The 17352-nt window shown below is 44.8% G+C and overlaps 1 protein-coding gene across 1 annotated transcript in view; it reads left to right on the forward strand.

The window, feature by feature from the left end:
* The window catches only part of LRIG1 (leucine-rich repeats and immunoglobulin-like domains 1), a 92438-nt gene that overhangs the window by 28831 nt on the left and 46255 nt on the right, over window positions 1-17352 (forward strand). Inside the window, exons 2-3 of the mRNA XM_010573309.1 lie at window positions 7937-8008; window positions 12912-12986. Of these exons, the coding sequence (XP_010571611.1) occupies window positions 7937-8008; window positions 12912-12986 (147 nt within the window). The remainder of the gene's footprint in view (window positions 1-7936; window positions 8009-12911; window positions 12987-17352) is intronic.

Genomic DNA, 17352 nt, shown 5'->3' on the forward strand with positions numbered 1-17352 from the left:
GGCCTGTTCTTTTTTTTTTTTTTTTTTTTTTTTTCAGAAGCAGAGAAAGCGTTGTTGGATACCTTGTCATTCATACTTGCTTTGGGTCCCTACTGGCTGCTGGGAAGGTCTGTACAGGCCCCCAGCAGAGGGAAAGGCTGTATCAGCCACGAGCGTTGGTGGGGCACACTGTAGAAACACGGGCTCACAGTCCTCCCTCTGCTACTGAGGCCATTGGATGGCTTTAAAATGAGTTCACGTCTTGAAATCTCGCTTTACGTTTTTTGGAGCATGGAGCAGTTGAAATGCTGAGAAAACTCCTGTTGAGTGGACCAGGATCAAGCCCTGGTGAAATGAGTATCATGTCTCTCCTGATGCTGCAGAGGTGTAGCAAGAGGTCCCTAAGCACCCGAGTTTCCCAAGTGCTTTGCATGTATATTGTGGTGTACTTGCATATGTGTGTGATTGTGTAGATTAAGCTAAACCTAATCTTTCGTTCTTAAAAAAAAAATAAAAAAAAATAAAACATTTGGGGTTTTTGGAGAAGATGGTCCTCCAAGCAAAAAAAAAAAAAAAAGGCAAAAAAGAACTCCATTTTAGTTTTGCTAAGGTTATTAAAATAGGAGGAAATGGGATCCTAGGTTTTGTCAAAACACACTTGTGTAAAGCGAACAGCGCCTAAAATGACCTGACACTACCCTTTTTGAAGAGACCAATAAGCCTGTAAGAGTTCCTTGTTGTAGGAGATGTAGAAGCCCCGGCAGCAGCGTAGCGTTACCCAACACTCCTGCATAGGACTTCTCTGCCCTTCCTCGGCCACCGAGAGCGTGGTTGCTCTCCCGTGCTGCACGTTGGAGTCAGGGAGCTGACAACGATAGAGATATTCACGTTTGCAGCCTGGTGTGAGCAGACCGGCTCTGGTGGTTTCCTTACCAGGCTTGTACACGCAGGTTTCCTTGCGTGCCAGATGTGCGGTCTCTGCGCGCTTGTGAGCAGAAGAGTGGCAGAGCAGGAGGAAGGGCCAGGGCTGAAAATCCATCCCTGAAAGTTACTTGAAGATAAGAAGATAATTCGCTAATTCCTTGAACCATATCAACCACATGCTAACTTAAATTGTAGTCCGGCACAATGCTTCTCAGTGATGTGGTTTTAATTAGTATTCTTTGCATTAATGACTGCATGCATCTGCTGGAATCAGTGTGGTATTGATTCTTTGGTGATCATGCTACAGGAATTTCCTTTAGACAGTATTGTTGGTCATGACTGAGAGTGATTCATGGTGCAGTTTTCTTGGTGTCTGGATGACCTCTCAAAGTTTGTCTTCGCTGTCAAATTAGCTCATATTATGGCTTGAGGGTTGCCCTTAAGTTGACTCCCTCCTGCACATAAAGCCCCTTATATGAGCAGGCTATTAACCCAAGCTAATATGCTGCTGCTGCTGCTAATTTGAGCTAGGGCATAAGTAAAGCCTGAGTGAGCACATTCGTTTAGCTGCTAACAGGACCTCTCAGTGATGGGGCACAGCTTCACCCACGTGGGTGCTGCTTGTCCTTCCCGTGTCCTGAAGAGTCCCCTTCTTCTCTCCAAAGCTCTTACAGCACCAAGCTGGGACATTCATCTCTCTGGCGCCCTGCGTTTTGTTGCTCTTACCTCATTTTTGGACGTAACTCATGCTGATGCTTGGTGTGGGACATTTCTGTGCCCCAGCAGTGTCCCTTCTCTTGTAGGCTCGGTGCTTTGCAGCTTTTACGCTGTAAAAGAAATCACGAGGGCCTCGGCTTATCACAGCCGTGGGTGCCCCAAAAATGTGAGCATCCCGGAGGTTGCACAGCCCAGGCCAAGTATTGCTCACCACTGTGGGAGCTCACGCTTGAGGCTGGCTGAACCGCGAGATGTAGCGTGGGTGCAGAGCCCTTCAGTGCATCCTTCACCAAAGATCTATTTCTGTTCTTCGTCCTTCCTGACCATAGGCCTGTTAGGCTGGGTTTGGGAGCAGTGGAATAGAAGTGAGGCTGATGAGGGAGCCAAGAGGTATAAGAATCTGTGGTTTTCTGTCAGTTTAGCGGGCGGATTCAAAGGAAACCCAGGAATGGCTGTGGTGGGTTGGGTGAATGATTTCCCCAAGTCCAGGCTTCAGCTTCTGGCGGTGCTTCAGCCACTGCAAAGGAATCTGCAAGAAATCCTCCGGAAGGTAATTAAGGACTGCATGCCTAGTACGTGAAAGCTCCTTCTGACTCTCATCACTGTGGTGGTTCATGCAACTCCATTTAGTGGCCATTTGTTTTAGGGGGAAACTGAAAAAAATCCCATTTAAGGGAAGGTGTTGCTGTGCAGTGCAGCTATGGGTAGCTAGCACTAGCTGCAGTAGCTGTTTGGCTGCTCTTGCCTCATGGGAATAGACTTTGGACTTGTGCACAAGAAAGAAAAATGGACTAAAGCTGCTTTTTTCTATCCTTACAGTCCATACAGCCACCTGAATCCTTGCAGTTTCTTTCATCGCTTTTGTGCTTCACTGTTAAGCCTCACATGTCCCTGCATATGAGGACTCTGCCATGTCTCTGGGAGCTCACAAACTTGTTTTAAAAGAGAAATTTCAGTGTGCTTTCTTCCCTGCACAGCTGTATACTTTTAGCATGGGCAATGTGTTCCCTCTCTTGTTCCCCGGGCCCCCATCCCCAAGCTAATTCAGCTGCAGCCATGCTTTTCATACCCAATCAAGTGTGCATGGGGCCTCCATTCCAGTGCTGTAAAGCCATCTACAAACATGTGGGAAGAGGATGGTGCCTATTCAGTAAGCTGTGGACTAGGCAGCTATCTTTCGACAGATTAGCCAGAGGAATTTCTATTGCAGGGCTCGATTGTTCTGGGCCCTTGGCTCCCTTTTGTGCAGGAGCGATGAAAAGTTGTGTTATGACAATGGTTGACAAAGTGTTTAATGAAAGCCACAGTCGGCAGTGGCAGAACTTCGAGCCATCCTCCTTTTCTCCAATGCCTGTCATCAAAAGGTGCAGAAACGCTTTTGACATAATCTTCTGCACTGACAGATAAATGGTTTTGACGTAAGGGTCGGAAGCCTTCACCTCACTGAACAGAATTTAGCCATCATCATGGTGAGCAGAAACTAGGAGGCACGTATGTCTCTAGTCCTTTGTCTGGCAAGCCAGCCGGGCACCTCTGTTTTCAAAAGAGAGGTGGATTTTCTCTGCACTGGTCAAGTTCCCAAAGCAGAGTCAAAACTTCTACATGAACTCCCAGTCTGCCCCACACCTTGCCCAAGGAGGCAGGATTGGCATCTCAGGATTCAAAGAGATGACTGATCCCTCCTTGCTGGCAGGCAGGACTCTTTATGTGATAGCATTATTACTTTCAGGAGGTGGTTTCAGGGCAGGCTTATGTACCTGGTTATTTAACAAGGCTTTCCTTTCAGTCTCTGCAATGTTCAGTGATCCACAGTGCCATTTTCACAATGCTAACTAAAGGCAAACACTGCTTTCTTATTTAAAGAATGGAATGGTTGAACAGACAGAACAGGGACCTTCCCATACTGATTTAACAGGCTCTCAGTTCCAGATTGTGGACATCTTAGTAACAGGAGGGGAAAAACCCTACATTGTCAGATTAGCCAACACAAGGAAGACTTGAAGTATGTAATGGATAAATACTGTGTAGAGCACTTCTCATGCCAGTAAGTCAAACTTTAAAAAACCCCCACAAACTTCAGATCAGCTTCTATTCAACAGGGAAAAACAATCTGAACGTTAGGGGCCACTTAGGTTGGTGGCTCTGCTCTGTCTTCTCTGCCATCTGTAGAAGCTTCCGACCTTTGTAGGATGCTTCCCTGAACTTACAGCCCCAGAGAAGCAGGCAGGACTCTGGGCAGTCTGTTTCTGTGTGGGCATGCCCACACTTTGGCTTGGCTAACCCCATGTGTGCAGGTGCCAGAAACGGGGTGACTGCACCCCAAAGACATGCTCTCCTGGGACTGGCATAGAACACTGTAGATGATGCTTTACAAGCTGCTGCTTAGAAGAGATGCCCAGCACATGAGAGAACTCAGATGGTTTAGGGGAGTGCTGATTTGGGAAAGGACAGGATTTTGGCTTTGGGTTTTGGGCGCTCTTTTTTTTTGTGAAGAAGACATTTTAGAATACTGATGGCAGAAATATTTGCTCAGTGAGCCATTGCACTACTGCATGGCATCAAACCAAGGGGCCCCTCAAGAAGGAACATGTTCTGTGCTATGGGAGAGCAGAAACGTGACAGTTTTCAGCGATGGGATAGCTGTGCCCCTAAGCTTGGCATCTCCAACCAGCCTGTGTTGCTGGTCTGCTCAGTTTGGAGAGGCTGGGCTGATGGGGACATTACAGCCCCTGCAGCGCTTCATGCACTACCGTACATCTGGGACCCATGCTTAGTGGTGGGGGAGCAGTCATATGCACCCATGACCTCAAGTTTTGAGTTCCCTTTATTTGCATTACTGGAGCCCAACCAAAATTGAGGCCTCATTTCATCAGCATCGGGCAAACCAAGACAATACCTACCTCAATTTTATTTACAGTCTAAATAGACGAGACAGACAAAGGGTGGCTGTGGAAACAAAAGCTCTGCAGAGGTGATGTGACATGACCCGGTCACTCAGCAGGAGATGAAGAGAGCCAGGAATAGACAGAGGTTTCCTGACTCCCAGTCCCAATGATCTATCTGTTGGAGCACGTTAATTCTTTCCCCCGTTTGAATGCTGTGACTGGCATGCCAAATACTGTCTAGCGAGGGGATCTGAGTTCTGGGAAACATATCTTTTGACTGCTAATGCTTCAGGCTACAAATTCATGGGCATTTTAATGTAAGTTAAAATACAGCTAGTTTCAGAAATTGAGTAAACTCTTTATTTTGTTTTATCTGTTAATTTCAAGTTTCCTGTTTATTTTGCACTGACTCTGTATTTCTAGCTTTCATCCCCCCCCCGATTTTTGAACAGTGTATTGTATGTTTGGTGAGGATAGTTGGCAGTTGGAGTGGGTAGTATGGGGAGAACTGAAGACTTGGGCATACAAGAAAGTGGAGTTCGCTTGTATTTCTGCAGCAACCATTGGAAAGTCTTTCTGTTGCTGGAGTAGGCAAAATACAGCTGTGCTATCTGAAGAGCCAGCTACTTGTGCAACGACTTTGATGTTCAAACTTCTTGAATGGCAGCAATGATAATCAGAAAGTCGCTTTGGATTATGTTAAGCTGTGGCCATGAAATCCTTTAATTTACAAAGACCTTTGGTTTTTTCACTTGTGAACTTCTGAGGTTCATGTCAGCATCACTCAGTGATTGAGCACTGGCTAAGACAGGGATCTGGTCCTTTTGACAAGTGTAGAGATGATAATTTTGGTGCTGGTAATTTTCAGTGCTTGATTCATAAAATAGCTGCTTAGCCTATTGCAGAGGAATGTTTTGAGGATAAATAGATTACCTGAAGAAATCCAAAGATTTTTAGCAATAGAAGGCATGGAAATACATGAAGACACTTGGATTCATGCATCGTCATGACTGTGATTGTATTTCCCCCTTACAGTTTGTCACTAGTGTTTCTGTGTCAGCTTTATCTTTATTGTGTTGAGCCTATAGGACATCACCTGTTGTATTTTTCTCTTCTTGCCTGTACATCAGGCAGGAACAAGCTCCAACCTGATCTTGCTGTGTGGTTTGGGGGAAAAAAAAAAAGTAATGTAATCTGTGGGCAAATTGCACTTTAATTCGTAATTGTGCTATGAATATGGACTTGGCTTTCAAACGCACTCTGAGTTTAAACTGCAGTTTGACTTTTATTTAGATAAATGCCTTTGAGTTCATAGTGAAATGGATATCTGCTGTAGGCTGGTATTGATTTAAAGGTCTCTTGAGTGTTTTAAAAGACAGTAGGGACTTACAGGACAGCATATTTTAAAACTAGATGCTTGGTTAGGTTTTACACTCCTGTGTAGCTTCAGGTCTAGATTCTGTTAAAAGCCAGCCTGTGTTGTTGATTTGTAGAGCCTTCTTTCACAGCAGGTATTGGCAAAAACCTGAACATTTCAGGCAAGATGCAAGGAGCCGTCTTCAGAGCTCTGAAATGATGGGGAACAGCATGTGCATGAGAACTATGAAATGGTTCCCGTGTGCAGGGGAACGCTTTGAGGACTTCCCATAAATGCATTATAGGAGGGCAGGTGATCAATAACTGCTTTTTAGCTTGAAAGAGGTGTGTTTTGCTTCCTGCTAACCATGCAAAGTTGGTAAGCTTTGTAGTCTTTCAAGTCTTGGTATTTGTAAGATTGCTGTGGACCTAGATTTCTCTTTGCATTACCACGAAGTGCAGTGTGTTGACACGAGTGATTCAAACAGGAGGTCTCCATCTATGCTCTTCTGCCAGCTGCCCTTTTTTTGTGTCCCTCGGCTCTTGGGTCACGTAGCATGGATAAAAGTTCAGTAGGTGCCTCAGTGACTTAGGTCCTGTTTACCAGTTTGGGCTCCAGACCTGCCCGGGTTCTGTGGGCGCAGCTTTAAAACAAAGAAAATACACAAAACAGGAAAGATTGGCGAGTTTTCCAGTCAGACTGGCTTAGTGGTTTGAATAAGCAGCTGAATGTTTGAGGGCTTATCTAGAATCAGGCCATGAATCTTTTGGGTTATGTTCAGAGGTGCGGTAAGAGGGTGTAATCTCCCTTGCAGAGGAGACAAGAGGGTTGAATTTTACCCAGGATAATATCCCAGAGCAGGGTGTGGAGCAGAGTAAAATTAAAGTAGGTCCCCCTCACAATTTCCTTGCAGCTTATTATTGTGGTTGCTTTTCTGCTACCACCCATCAATTTGCCTCCTCCCTCTTTAGATTACACACTCAGGGGAACATGCCAACACTGCATACATCATGTTAATCAGGCCATTTGTTAATTTCTGCATCATTAGTCACTTGGTCTTAATTGATCTGTGCTCACCTGCTAAGTCCCTAGCTGCAGGTTTGACCTGTCATGTGTGGTGTGCTGATAGGGTGCATCTTGGAGGGGAGGTTTTGCTGTTGCACCGTACGATGCTACAGCAGAGCATGGCAAAGCTCTTGCTTGTGGTTTTCAGAGTCGGTACTTTATTTGCATTATTTTGGCTGTTTGCTGTCCTTAGCAGTCGCAGTGCATTCCTTCCAGGAGGAGCACATTGAGCTCTGGCTGTATCTCCAAACAGGGATGTCCTGCGAGGCAGGTCTGCTCTCCCACCAGGCTGTTTTCAGATAATAAAGCACAACCTATTTGCCATCCATCAATGAAGTGCTATAATATGATCTAGATTTGGACTGTTGGGTAGTTGGAAAGCATTGGTTGGGGTTGTTGAGGACCAAAGTGTGTGCTACTACATGACTGGCTGAAAGCTGTAATTGCTGATTTAAAAAAAAAACATTTAGTGGTATACTAATAATATCATCCTGTTAGAAAACATAGAATGTATTCTATGGTTACACATAGTAAGTGTACATACCTATGTGTGTATATTTTGTATGTAACACACAGTGGTATATAAAAATACTGTGTGAATATAGCTATAAAATATTTAGCAGAAGGTTTGTTGATTGTTTCAGTTCAGACTTTAATTTGTCAGCAAATATCCTATTCATCTGTGATTTAGTTTTGTGGTTGTGAATAACCAATAGAAGAATAATAAATGTAATTGTCTAAAATAAAGACAAATTAAAACCACACTAATGCAAAAGAGGGAAAAGCTTAGAGAGAGCTAGATAACATTTTGATCACAGAACTAAACTCATTCACTCATGTATTCAGCAGAAAAGTGCTGCTCTACTATGTTTAAGTGCTCTTTTTAAAAAAAAAAAAAGAAACAAAACCACACCGCTCTCCCAGTGCAATCGGGAATAATTAAGATGACTGTGTTTTGCTGAGCACAGTAACTGCAGTATGCTGATTCCACTCTCTTTTATTTTAACAGAAACCTGAGCTACAACAAGTTGACGGAGATTGATCCTTCTGCCTTTGCAGGACTGTCAAACCTGCAGGAAGTGTAAGTATTCTTTCAAAGGTTTTAATTGTATTTTGCCAGGGCGGCTTGTGGGCCAGGAGGAAATTGTATATAGTTTCCTAAGACAGTACCTTCCTTTAGATAACTTGAATGAGCAGATCCGACTTGGTGTGGAGGGTTGGTTTTTTTTTTTTTCTCCATATTGTATCTGTGCTGTTTTTTAAACTAATCAATTAGCAGAACACAACATCCCAATTAAAACAGCGTAGCTGTTATTGGAAATCATTGGAGTTTGCCTCCCTCCGTCTTGTGCAATGCTCTGAGGGAACAGTTCAGCTGACACACCTGAACATACACACAAAGCTCCTTGCTGAAAGCATAACCCTGAAGCAAGGCAGAACAGCCTGGATTGTGATACCTGATGCCAACCTAACCCAAATCTCCCAGGAAACAAAGGTGTAGTGTAGTGGATAACAAAGCACTTAACTGTGTCTCCTCCTCTCTCAGACATTTGTGCTCCTTTTGGAACCAGAACAAATTCTGTTTGAAGTCTGCTAGGAGAGGCTGAAACAGCAGAGCTGTCTTCTGCTTTAGTGGGAGAAGAGAAGGAGCTGGCAAAGGTCTGAGTGGCTGTGCCAGACCTCCCTTGCTGGTAAAAGAAACCTTGTGTGGGGAATCACAGGATTTCCTAGCTCCTGATCTGTGTAAATGCTCAGCAGTTACACTCGCAGAGGAGCTGTGCTTGTCAGTTCTTCACAGTGATTCCTGGGGCTCTGATTTTGGGTTTTGAAAAACGAAAGTGACTAAAATTGCAAGCGGTGGGTTGAGGTAATGAGCTTGTGTTTGAATGTTGAATCGCTGGCATACTTGAGGTTTGGGCTGTGTTTGAAGAGCTACTGATGCCTCATGGGAAACTGAAAAAACATTTCCTTTCAGAAACAATACGGTGCTCTGTGTATATCATGCATTTTCTCTTGTCCTCTGTTTTCATTAAGTGTTGGCTCTGGGGCTTGTGGAGGGGCCAGATCCTGTGATTCTTAAATAGGCAAAAGGGTTTACTACAGTGGGAGTTCTGCCTGACTGATGCCTGCAGGACTGGACAATGGGAATTAATGCGGCATCTTTCCCCTGGCCTGATTGCCCCTGGCTCTCCTGCTTACACTAATAGTAGGGTCTTGCTAGGGATTGTGATTAAGTGAGGAATATGCATCAGGAGTGACTGCAGTGCTCTGAAATCAGTTCATTATGATCATCCTAGAGAGCAGTCGGGGAGGTGAAAGTGATGCAGGTCAGCAAAACGCTGCCTGTAGGTTCTGTTTTCTCAACTTCTCTTTAAACTATGGAAAGCCTTAAATTGCTCTGTGCTTAAAGAAGAGAATTGCAGCCTTGATCCCATGAGACTTTAGAATTATCCTAACATGATTGTGGCTTAGCAATAGCTTTTATTTGTGGAAGTGCCTGAAGGCATGTGACTTCAGGGAGCACAGGGCTGGGAAATGTGTATGGCTTCTGATTCCTTAGGTAGGGAGCTCCCTTGTGCAAAGAGCTGCATGCATCAAGAGCAGGACAAACCCTGCACTGAACAGTCATCTGCTAAAAAAAGATGTCAGGGTTTGGGGGAGGTAAGTAATGCAGCCTGCAAAGTAATGGTGCAGCTGAGAGCTGCTTGCTATGTCAGAAAGGCAGGGTAAGGGAAAAGGGAGAGAGCAGAGGAGTGAGTAGGAGTGAGAGGGAGCAGTCAGAAATGGGAGACTGGAATGGAGGCAGAGGTCTGGAGCAGAGCCTGGAAGGCAGGCTCTGGAAAGTGTGAAGGAGAAGCTCTATTAAAAGCCCTATCTACCAATATTGGTTGCTTTTGAATAACAGCTAAACCACAGACCACTGAAATAAACTGCATTTCACAAAGAGAACCACATCTGTACTGCCAGAGCATCTCCTTTCTGAGTTTTTTTTTTTTTTTTAAGCACTTTACAAACATTCATGAAATAAGCATCATGCTGTGGCATGTCTTGAGAGCAAGTCAGTGTTTTGCTCTGCGCGCTGTGCTGGGCAAACCAAGTCACCCTCGGGGAAGAGATTGCCCCAAATAATAGATGCATTGATAAGACCTGAAACCTCCCATGATGCTTCAAACACGGTGCCTGTGGTTCCTGAGCATTACAGATGAGGCTCAAAGCTCTGTGTGTGTGTCTATGTGAATAATTAGTGTGATATATTTTGAAAACCCTTTGTTTTGCCTTGATTTTAAGAAAATGTCTGCAAACCAAAACTTCGTAGCTTATCTTGGATGCTCTGTTTTGCTTTACTGAGATTGTAATAGAGTAATAGCTGTATTTACCCTATACTTTTCCCTGTCCCTAGGTTTAGGCAGTTGTTTGTGGGTTGTTTTTTTCTGTTTGAGAAGCTTTTTTTCCTTAAAAGTTTAAGTCTGTGGGATGAAATCTAGTGGCTCAAAGTGGTATGAAACCCTGTGATCCCACATGCTCTGAAACAAATAGCTTTGTGCTGATGGAGGCTCAGGTGGCAGGGGCTGGAGCAGAACATTACTTTCTTTCAGGACACCTATGCCTTCTCTCATCCCATTTGGTGGCTCCCTCTAATTACAACCCCCGGGGTCTGTCCATTCTTGTACCTGGGTTGAAAGGGTGGGATGGATGGTGCTGCTGTGGGGTGGGCCTTGTGGTCCTTTCTGGGCTTTCCTCAGGTCATAGGGATCATGAGATTCATGAAAGTGATGGTTGCATGGCTCTCAGGTTTTCCAAGCTCATTTGTAACAAAAGTAGTAACTGTGCTAAAATTCCTGCCCAAACAACTCACCTTTTATTTTCTAAAGTGCCTTTCACTGAAAGCTCTGGAGAGCTGTGCTATTTTTGAGCAGGCTCCATTTCAGCTTGACACCAGCCTGGCAACTGGACCGTAAATATTTTATACGGGTGGCCCCCCTCCTCCTCTGCCTTAGCATCCAGAGGCAGCAGGTTTGTGTCGTCAAAGGGGAGGGCTGGGGAGGAGAAAGGAGACTGAAAGTTTAAATTTGTTGAGCCTGGCTGTTCTGGTTTGGGGGTTTTTTTGCTATTTTTGCTGTTTTTGTTGTTCCTTTACATGGGGGAAGGAGAAGATGAGATGGAAATCCCAGGCAAATACTGAGCTTGGTTGTCTCCGCATTGGCAACTGGTGCCTGTGAGCCAAGAGAGAAGATGAGGTGGGAGGACTACTTCTGACCTGACAGGAGGCTGATATATGAAAATCACACTTATGTCGGAGGAGGGTTTGACCAGATGTTAGATGCTTGTCAGTGTTGGAGCTGCTTAACCAGAGCTGACCTAGGATAGCGGAGGGTGGGCCTAATTATCCTCCTTCTCCTGCGCCTTTCCAGAAGATGCTCAGTTGGATGTTAATGAAAACGTGGCACAACTATAAGCATTTTAATGGTCTTTCCAGCTTGCTTTGTACCTTTAAAAGCTCTAGACCTTGCTGTAATATGAGCAACAATGAGCTTTTAGTTGCAAAGTGGTGCTCCTTGCTGAATTGCAATGCATCTGGCTTTTTTCCCCTTACATTTTAAAGTACAGGTATAATGTCAGACGCAGAGACGAGGCTGAGGAAAGCTTTTATCCCAGCAGTGCCTGGAACTCCTCATGAAATCAAATATCTTGCCTGCTCTCGGAGGAGCCAGAAGGAAGTTCTGGGATGGATGTACCGCTGCCCTCTCCCACCTGCCAAAAATAGTTTTAAAGGAAAGAAAAAAAACAAACAAAAAAACCCCCAAACCACAATTTATGATTGCCCCAACTCATGCCCACGGCTTAGCACGTCTCAGCTGTGCCATGCTCCCCTGCCTGCTACAGGATGCTCTGCTGCTTGCACCCAAATTGTGATCTTTTCGAGGTCCCCTTGCAGACCCCCTGCAGAAAGGGGAGCAGTTTAAAGGCGAGGTTCTGCCTCAAGCGATGGTGGCCGGGGGTCCTGGGGAGCCGCCGTGTGCTGCCTTGCTCAGCCTGGCAGGGGCTCGGCTTTAATTGCTTCAGCATGTGGCGGCGGCGGGGTGGGGGAGCGGGCAAGATGGGTAAGAAATTAGGTAATTTTCAAGCAGCCAGACAAGTGACTGTTACAGTAATTAATTGACTAATTCACCATACAAACAAGGGCTCTTTAAACCAAGGAAGAGCCAGTCACATGGCAAGGATCTGTTTTCACTCAGAAAAACACTTCAAACATTGGGCCATTGAAGGGGACATTTTTGTACCAGGAGCAGGGCCCTGTCTGTAATTGCCATTAGCCCCGGGGGGCTGCGTGGTGCTCCCCAGCCGGCTGGCTGGAGCAGGTCACCTGCTTTCGGTGGCATTGGTGTGCCCAGTGCCAGTTTTTTGTGAGTCTCTTGCTGTGTTCGGGGATTTCCAGAGCTTGGCCTGGTGTGGAGAGGAGGCCTGAGGCTGCCGTTCCCTACCGCCATGGCACACTGCTGGGTCCCCACACCCTGGCCTGACATGGAGGGGCGAGTGGGGGCTGCCGCTTGGGGAGACGGTTAAATTCACTGTCCTGAGGCAGCGGGAGCCAGCTGCCTCGTGGCCGTGGGTGCAAACAGTTTCCTATCTCAGGCTTGGCTCCATGACTGTGGAAAGTCAGGCCAGTGGAGGGCTGTGGCACAGTGCCTTCCTCAGAGGCACTTGACTTCACTTAAGGAAGCGGGTGGAAGGGGAAAAAAAGCCTTGCTTTTGTAAAGAAGATACTGTGGGACCAGTTATGGTGGCTCTCCTTTTAAAGGGTTGGGAGGTTAAGGTGGGACTGTCAGAGAGACCCAGGTGAACCCCCTGAGATGGAGGCCTCTGCCAAAATGTCGATGTTCCTGCAGAGTCAGGGGCTTTGGATAAAGAAGTACTGTGGCTGTCCCCTGCTCCCGCTTGGTCGTAGGCTGCTTGCTTCAACAATTAATTTCTCTTTCTTGCAGGCGACTGAACAACAACGAGCTGACCGCCATTCCTTCCCTGGGACCCGCTGCTTCCAGTGTCCGCTCCCTCCACCTGTAAGTGACTGCTGCCTCTTTCGGCTTTTGTCTTTGGGCTGTTTGTGAGGTGGGTTTAGCTGCTACCAACGGAGAGTTTCGTGGGTGTCACACCCACTTCTGCTGACTCTTCAGATTTTGTTATCAGGCTTGTTGGCACCTTAACTAAGAAACATCTTCTGGAGTCATGTGATTTGTACGAGGTTGGGCTCAATTAATGTTGTGCTTATGCTCAGTAGTAACTTATGTCAGTAAACTGCACAGGTTAGTTGTGTGCTGAGTAAAAATTTTCTTTTTTTTCTGATCTGCCTTTGGGTTTCAACCATTATGTCATACTTGTGCTATTAAAAGAGTATATAATTTTACCTTTTCTTTATTGTTCTCTATTTTCCCTGGCCTTGTTCTGATCATTTCTTATTTTTTCTTAAAGCTAGAGACTATCCACATCTTAATCTTACAGAGAACTCATTCCAGACCCATTTTTATGGTCTCTTTCAACTTCTTTTTTTTTTTTTTTTCCTTTTTTCTTCTCTTTTGAGAGCATGATTGGTGATTGTAAGGCTAGAGCTGCAGAAGCTTTGAAGTTCCTAACTTTGGTAGTTTAGGTGTGTGCAGAAGACACCTGAGAGCCCTTGTGTACCTGCCACCAATGATCTTGGATTGAGGATGCTACTGAAGGGAATGAATACATTATAAAATTAAACTTCTTAGTACCTTAGGAGTGTGGATTTCTAAAATTATTTGTGCATGTGTCTGCTTGTAATGCACACCAAGAAGGAATTTTGCTGAGGTGTGCATGATACCTCCCAAGTTCCTGGGAAGGGGAAGTAGTTATAGCTGATATGGACTCCAGCAAAGTGCTTGAGCAGTTCAAGCGATGGCTTCCAGTGTGCATGGCCTTGCAGCATACACCCACAAGCAGGTGTCCATATTTGCCATGGATTTGCTTCTTGTAGTGGAAAATGCCCATGTCCATACCACCAGTCGATTGGCCTCTCATGCTCAAAAGGCTCTGACTTACTCTGAGACAACCTTGATCTGTTGACTAAAAGTACATTCCTATTATTTAAATCAAGGACAGAATTGAGTGCGATGAACTGGCACTGTTCCTGCTCTTCCATTAGGCAGTGTTAAAATATGCAAAGCAGAGCAACTCCCTCACTGCCTTAATTCAGTTTAAGGATCTTAGCTTCAAATTGGTGTCCATATCTTACTTGTGGCGTGAAGTGAGTTTAGCTTTTGTTTGAGATATGGTGCCTTTGATCTGGTTCTTGGGTATACCGTGTTCCTGGAGAGCTTATGAAGGGCCTAAGTGCTCCTCTGCTATCATCAGTGCTGGATCTAGCAAGTGTCTCTGTTAAATGCATAAGTAACCACTTCGCCTCCTGGGTGGAGGGGTGGCTTGTGTCGCAGCAGTTATCAGACCTGTCAAATGTGTCACATGCAGTTGGTGTGAAACCATCTTGTTTGATTTCTGCCTCCTGCCACAGCCTCTCCCTGCTTGTGTGACCACATGTGAAGTCTGGATGCGTGATCTGGGGGCTGCTGGTTGCAGAGCAGGGTGGTAACTCCCTTCGAGCAGGGTCCCTTGTTTAAGGCACGATCCCCTGACATGAGAGGCCATCTGCCTGCCACTTGGAACTGAGCTTACCAGGCTGCCATATAACCCAGTATGTTGTGCATTGGGATTCAAAAAGCTCCAGAAATCTGATTTATGGGTGGAAAGCTTGCATACAATTTACCATCCAGGATATAGTTTTAGGCCCCCCAAATCGGCTTTTCTTTCTCACAAAGTCTATAAATGATCCAAGTTTCACAAGCCCCTGTTGTTATTTTTGCTATTAATTTAGCCGTTGGCAAAGGACCAAATTGTTAGGGCTTTGGGTTTTTTATTCCTGAAATGAAATAAGCAGTTTGGAAAGGAGGAATAATGACTAGTGGAAGGCAGTAGATTTACAGCTCCTGAAATTTCAGAGTGGTGCAGAAGGAAGGGGAAGGTACAAAGCCAAATGATAAAAGGGCGGTATTCTAAACAGACCTGCTTAGTATCACTTTCCAGAAATCTGTATTGCTTTCCTCAGCTGCTACACATAAATAACTCTGATAGTGGTATTTGTAATGCTGCTGTCATACCTCTGCAAGAAGGATCTCTTTGTTTAGCTTGTTTCAGAGAATGCCACTTTTTTTCCCCCTCGTATTTCCTTTTAATTTTTATCAGAGGTAAAAATAATCTGAAAGATGTTTTAAAGTACCTGCTTTAATCAATGTTGCTGACTAACTCACATTGGAATGATTTGCTGAGGAAGCGAAGCTTTCTCCATCCTCGGGAGTCTTTTAATCAATTGGATGGCTTCCTAAAAGATGGTCCTTTAGTTCAACTGTAGGTTAATGGGCTTCATACACAAATTGTTGTGTAAAGTTCTTTGGCCTTGTGTGATGTCAGGAATCAGATTATATGGTCATACTGGTTTCTTCTGGCCTTTAAATCTGTGAAGTAATAATTGGGGAGGCTGCCAAACCAAACCCAGGGTGAAGACTCATAATGAAGACTGTGTACTGAGAAACTGGTTTATGTTTAAGTATATAGTGTTACAGTGTATTCTTACTGCTAAAGAAAAATAAATACATTTCCTTTTTTTTTTAGTGTTTAGAAATGTGTGAAGTGTGTTTACCTCACAAACCTCTGAAGTAGGTTTTGTATATTGCATGTGGTTAAGTATTTCCAAAGGGCTGTGAATGTATTATAAAAGCAAAGGTTGTGTATTTGTCACTCAGAACAGTCCTTCTGAATGAGTTACTTCATCTCCTACTCTTCCTAAACTGGGGAAGAGACTTTTTCTCATTTTGGTGCTGGGAGAAAGAAATGTGCCATACTGCCAAACTGAAATTTTCCATAAAGGTGTTTTTTTAATAAGCTTGATGGCTTTGCATTCCCTGTTTTAGGGTTTCCCATACCTGTCTCCATCACCCAAAACTTGCTTGACCGCATGTGTCTGTGGACCATGGGCCAGTTATGTATATATGTAAGCATGTGGGAATCTGTGGGAGAGAGAATTCTCAAGGTTTTCTGCAAATCTTTGTATGTTTCAGACTGCAGATGGATGCAGGCATAACATATGTATCAAACATGCAATGCCCTAATATACTGCCATGAAGTTTAGTTCAGTTTAATTATTCCTTGAAGAGTCAGTTTGTTTGCCTTGCATGTTGAAAATACTGCCAAAGTCGTTCATCTCAACAAGAGCAAACATAAGGGACTTGATAAGGCTTTTAATAGAACAGAAGGGAAAAATAATCTATGTACGGGTTACCAAATAAAGACAGACATTAAATGCAAACATCTGTTAGTGCAAACAAAAGCCAGGAAATTCAGCTGGGAGGGGGAGAGACTGAATCTGGATTCATTCCGAAATTACATCGGAGTAGCTGAGAGGAGAATCTTGCCTGAAATTCCCACAGCATTTGTAATTTAGCTACAGTTCCTAGACTTGGACATTTGGGAGTTGATGGCAGGATGTTTTCACTGACATGCTCTTGGCTGAGGATTTCCCTTCTCAGTGTTCTGCTGCAACTGAAGTGTGTTAACTCTGTAGGCTCTCGAGAAGACTCTGTTACCTGATCTGGTGGGGAATGGGAGAATGGAAGAAACCATTTATTTGCAGCAGAACTGAGTCTGTTTAAATCCAACTTCCTCACTAACTTGTGTGGAGAGTCTCTTAGCCTTGCTAGCATGCCAGGTAAGAGGAGGACCTGAGCTGCAATCAGGTCTGCATTGGTGTGTTACTACAGGTTTCCCACAAACCCCTGTGCAAGCAGAAGCTCAGCCCTTACTCTGGGACCTGTCTGCCACTGCATCATCTACCTGTGTGTGGGTAAATGCATCCTGGAGGGCTTTTGGGATGTCCCCACAGGATGACGGAGGTGGATCTTTGTCCTCTGCCCTGGCTCCAAGCTGGCCAGCCTGATTCAGTCAGCATCCACCAGTGCAGGCACACCAACACAGGCTGTTACGCAGCTGTAGAGCTCAGTGGAGAGCCTGCTAACCAGACCTGTGAAGCAAGCGTGGTAAACAGACCGTACTCTGTGCCATGTCCTTAGCTGGCTAGGAGTTAAGGAAGTTAACAGATTAAACACTTAAAAATAACTTTCGCTTCTTTCACTGTAGATCTTTTAAGTCCCCAACCATTTAAGAACAAAGGGGATAGTGACCCACGGCAGTCAGCTGTATGTTAGCAACAGTTAAAGCTGTTTGAGATGCTTTGGCCCCATGATCTTGCTCTGAATAAGCACAGACAACAAGCAAGTCAGAATAGGGATTTTTGGAGCAAAAGAGTGTGAAATAGGATTAGCTGATTCACAGAGGATGCAGTGACATTCTGCAGCATAT

This window comes from Haliaeetus leucocephalus, unplaced genomic scaffold, assembly GCF_000737465.1.
Source record: "Haliaeetus leucocephalus isolate CR32 unplaced genomic scaffold, Haliaeetus_leucocephalus-4.0 Scaffold2, whole genome shotgun sequence".
Taxonomy (NCBI): domain Eukaryota; kingdom Metazoa; phylum Chordata; class Aves; order Accipitriformes; family Accipitridae; genus Haliaeetus; species Haliaeetus leucocephalus.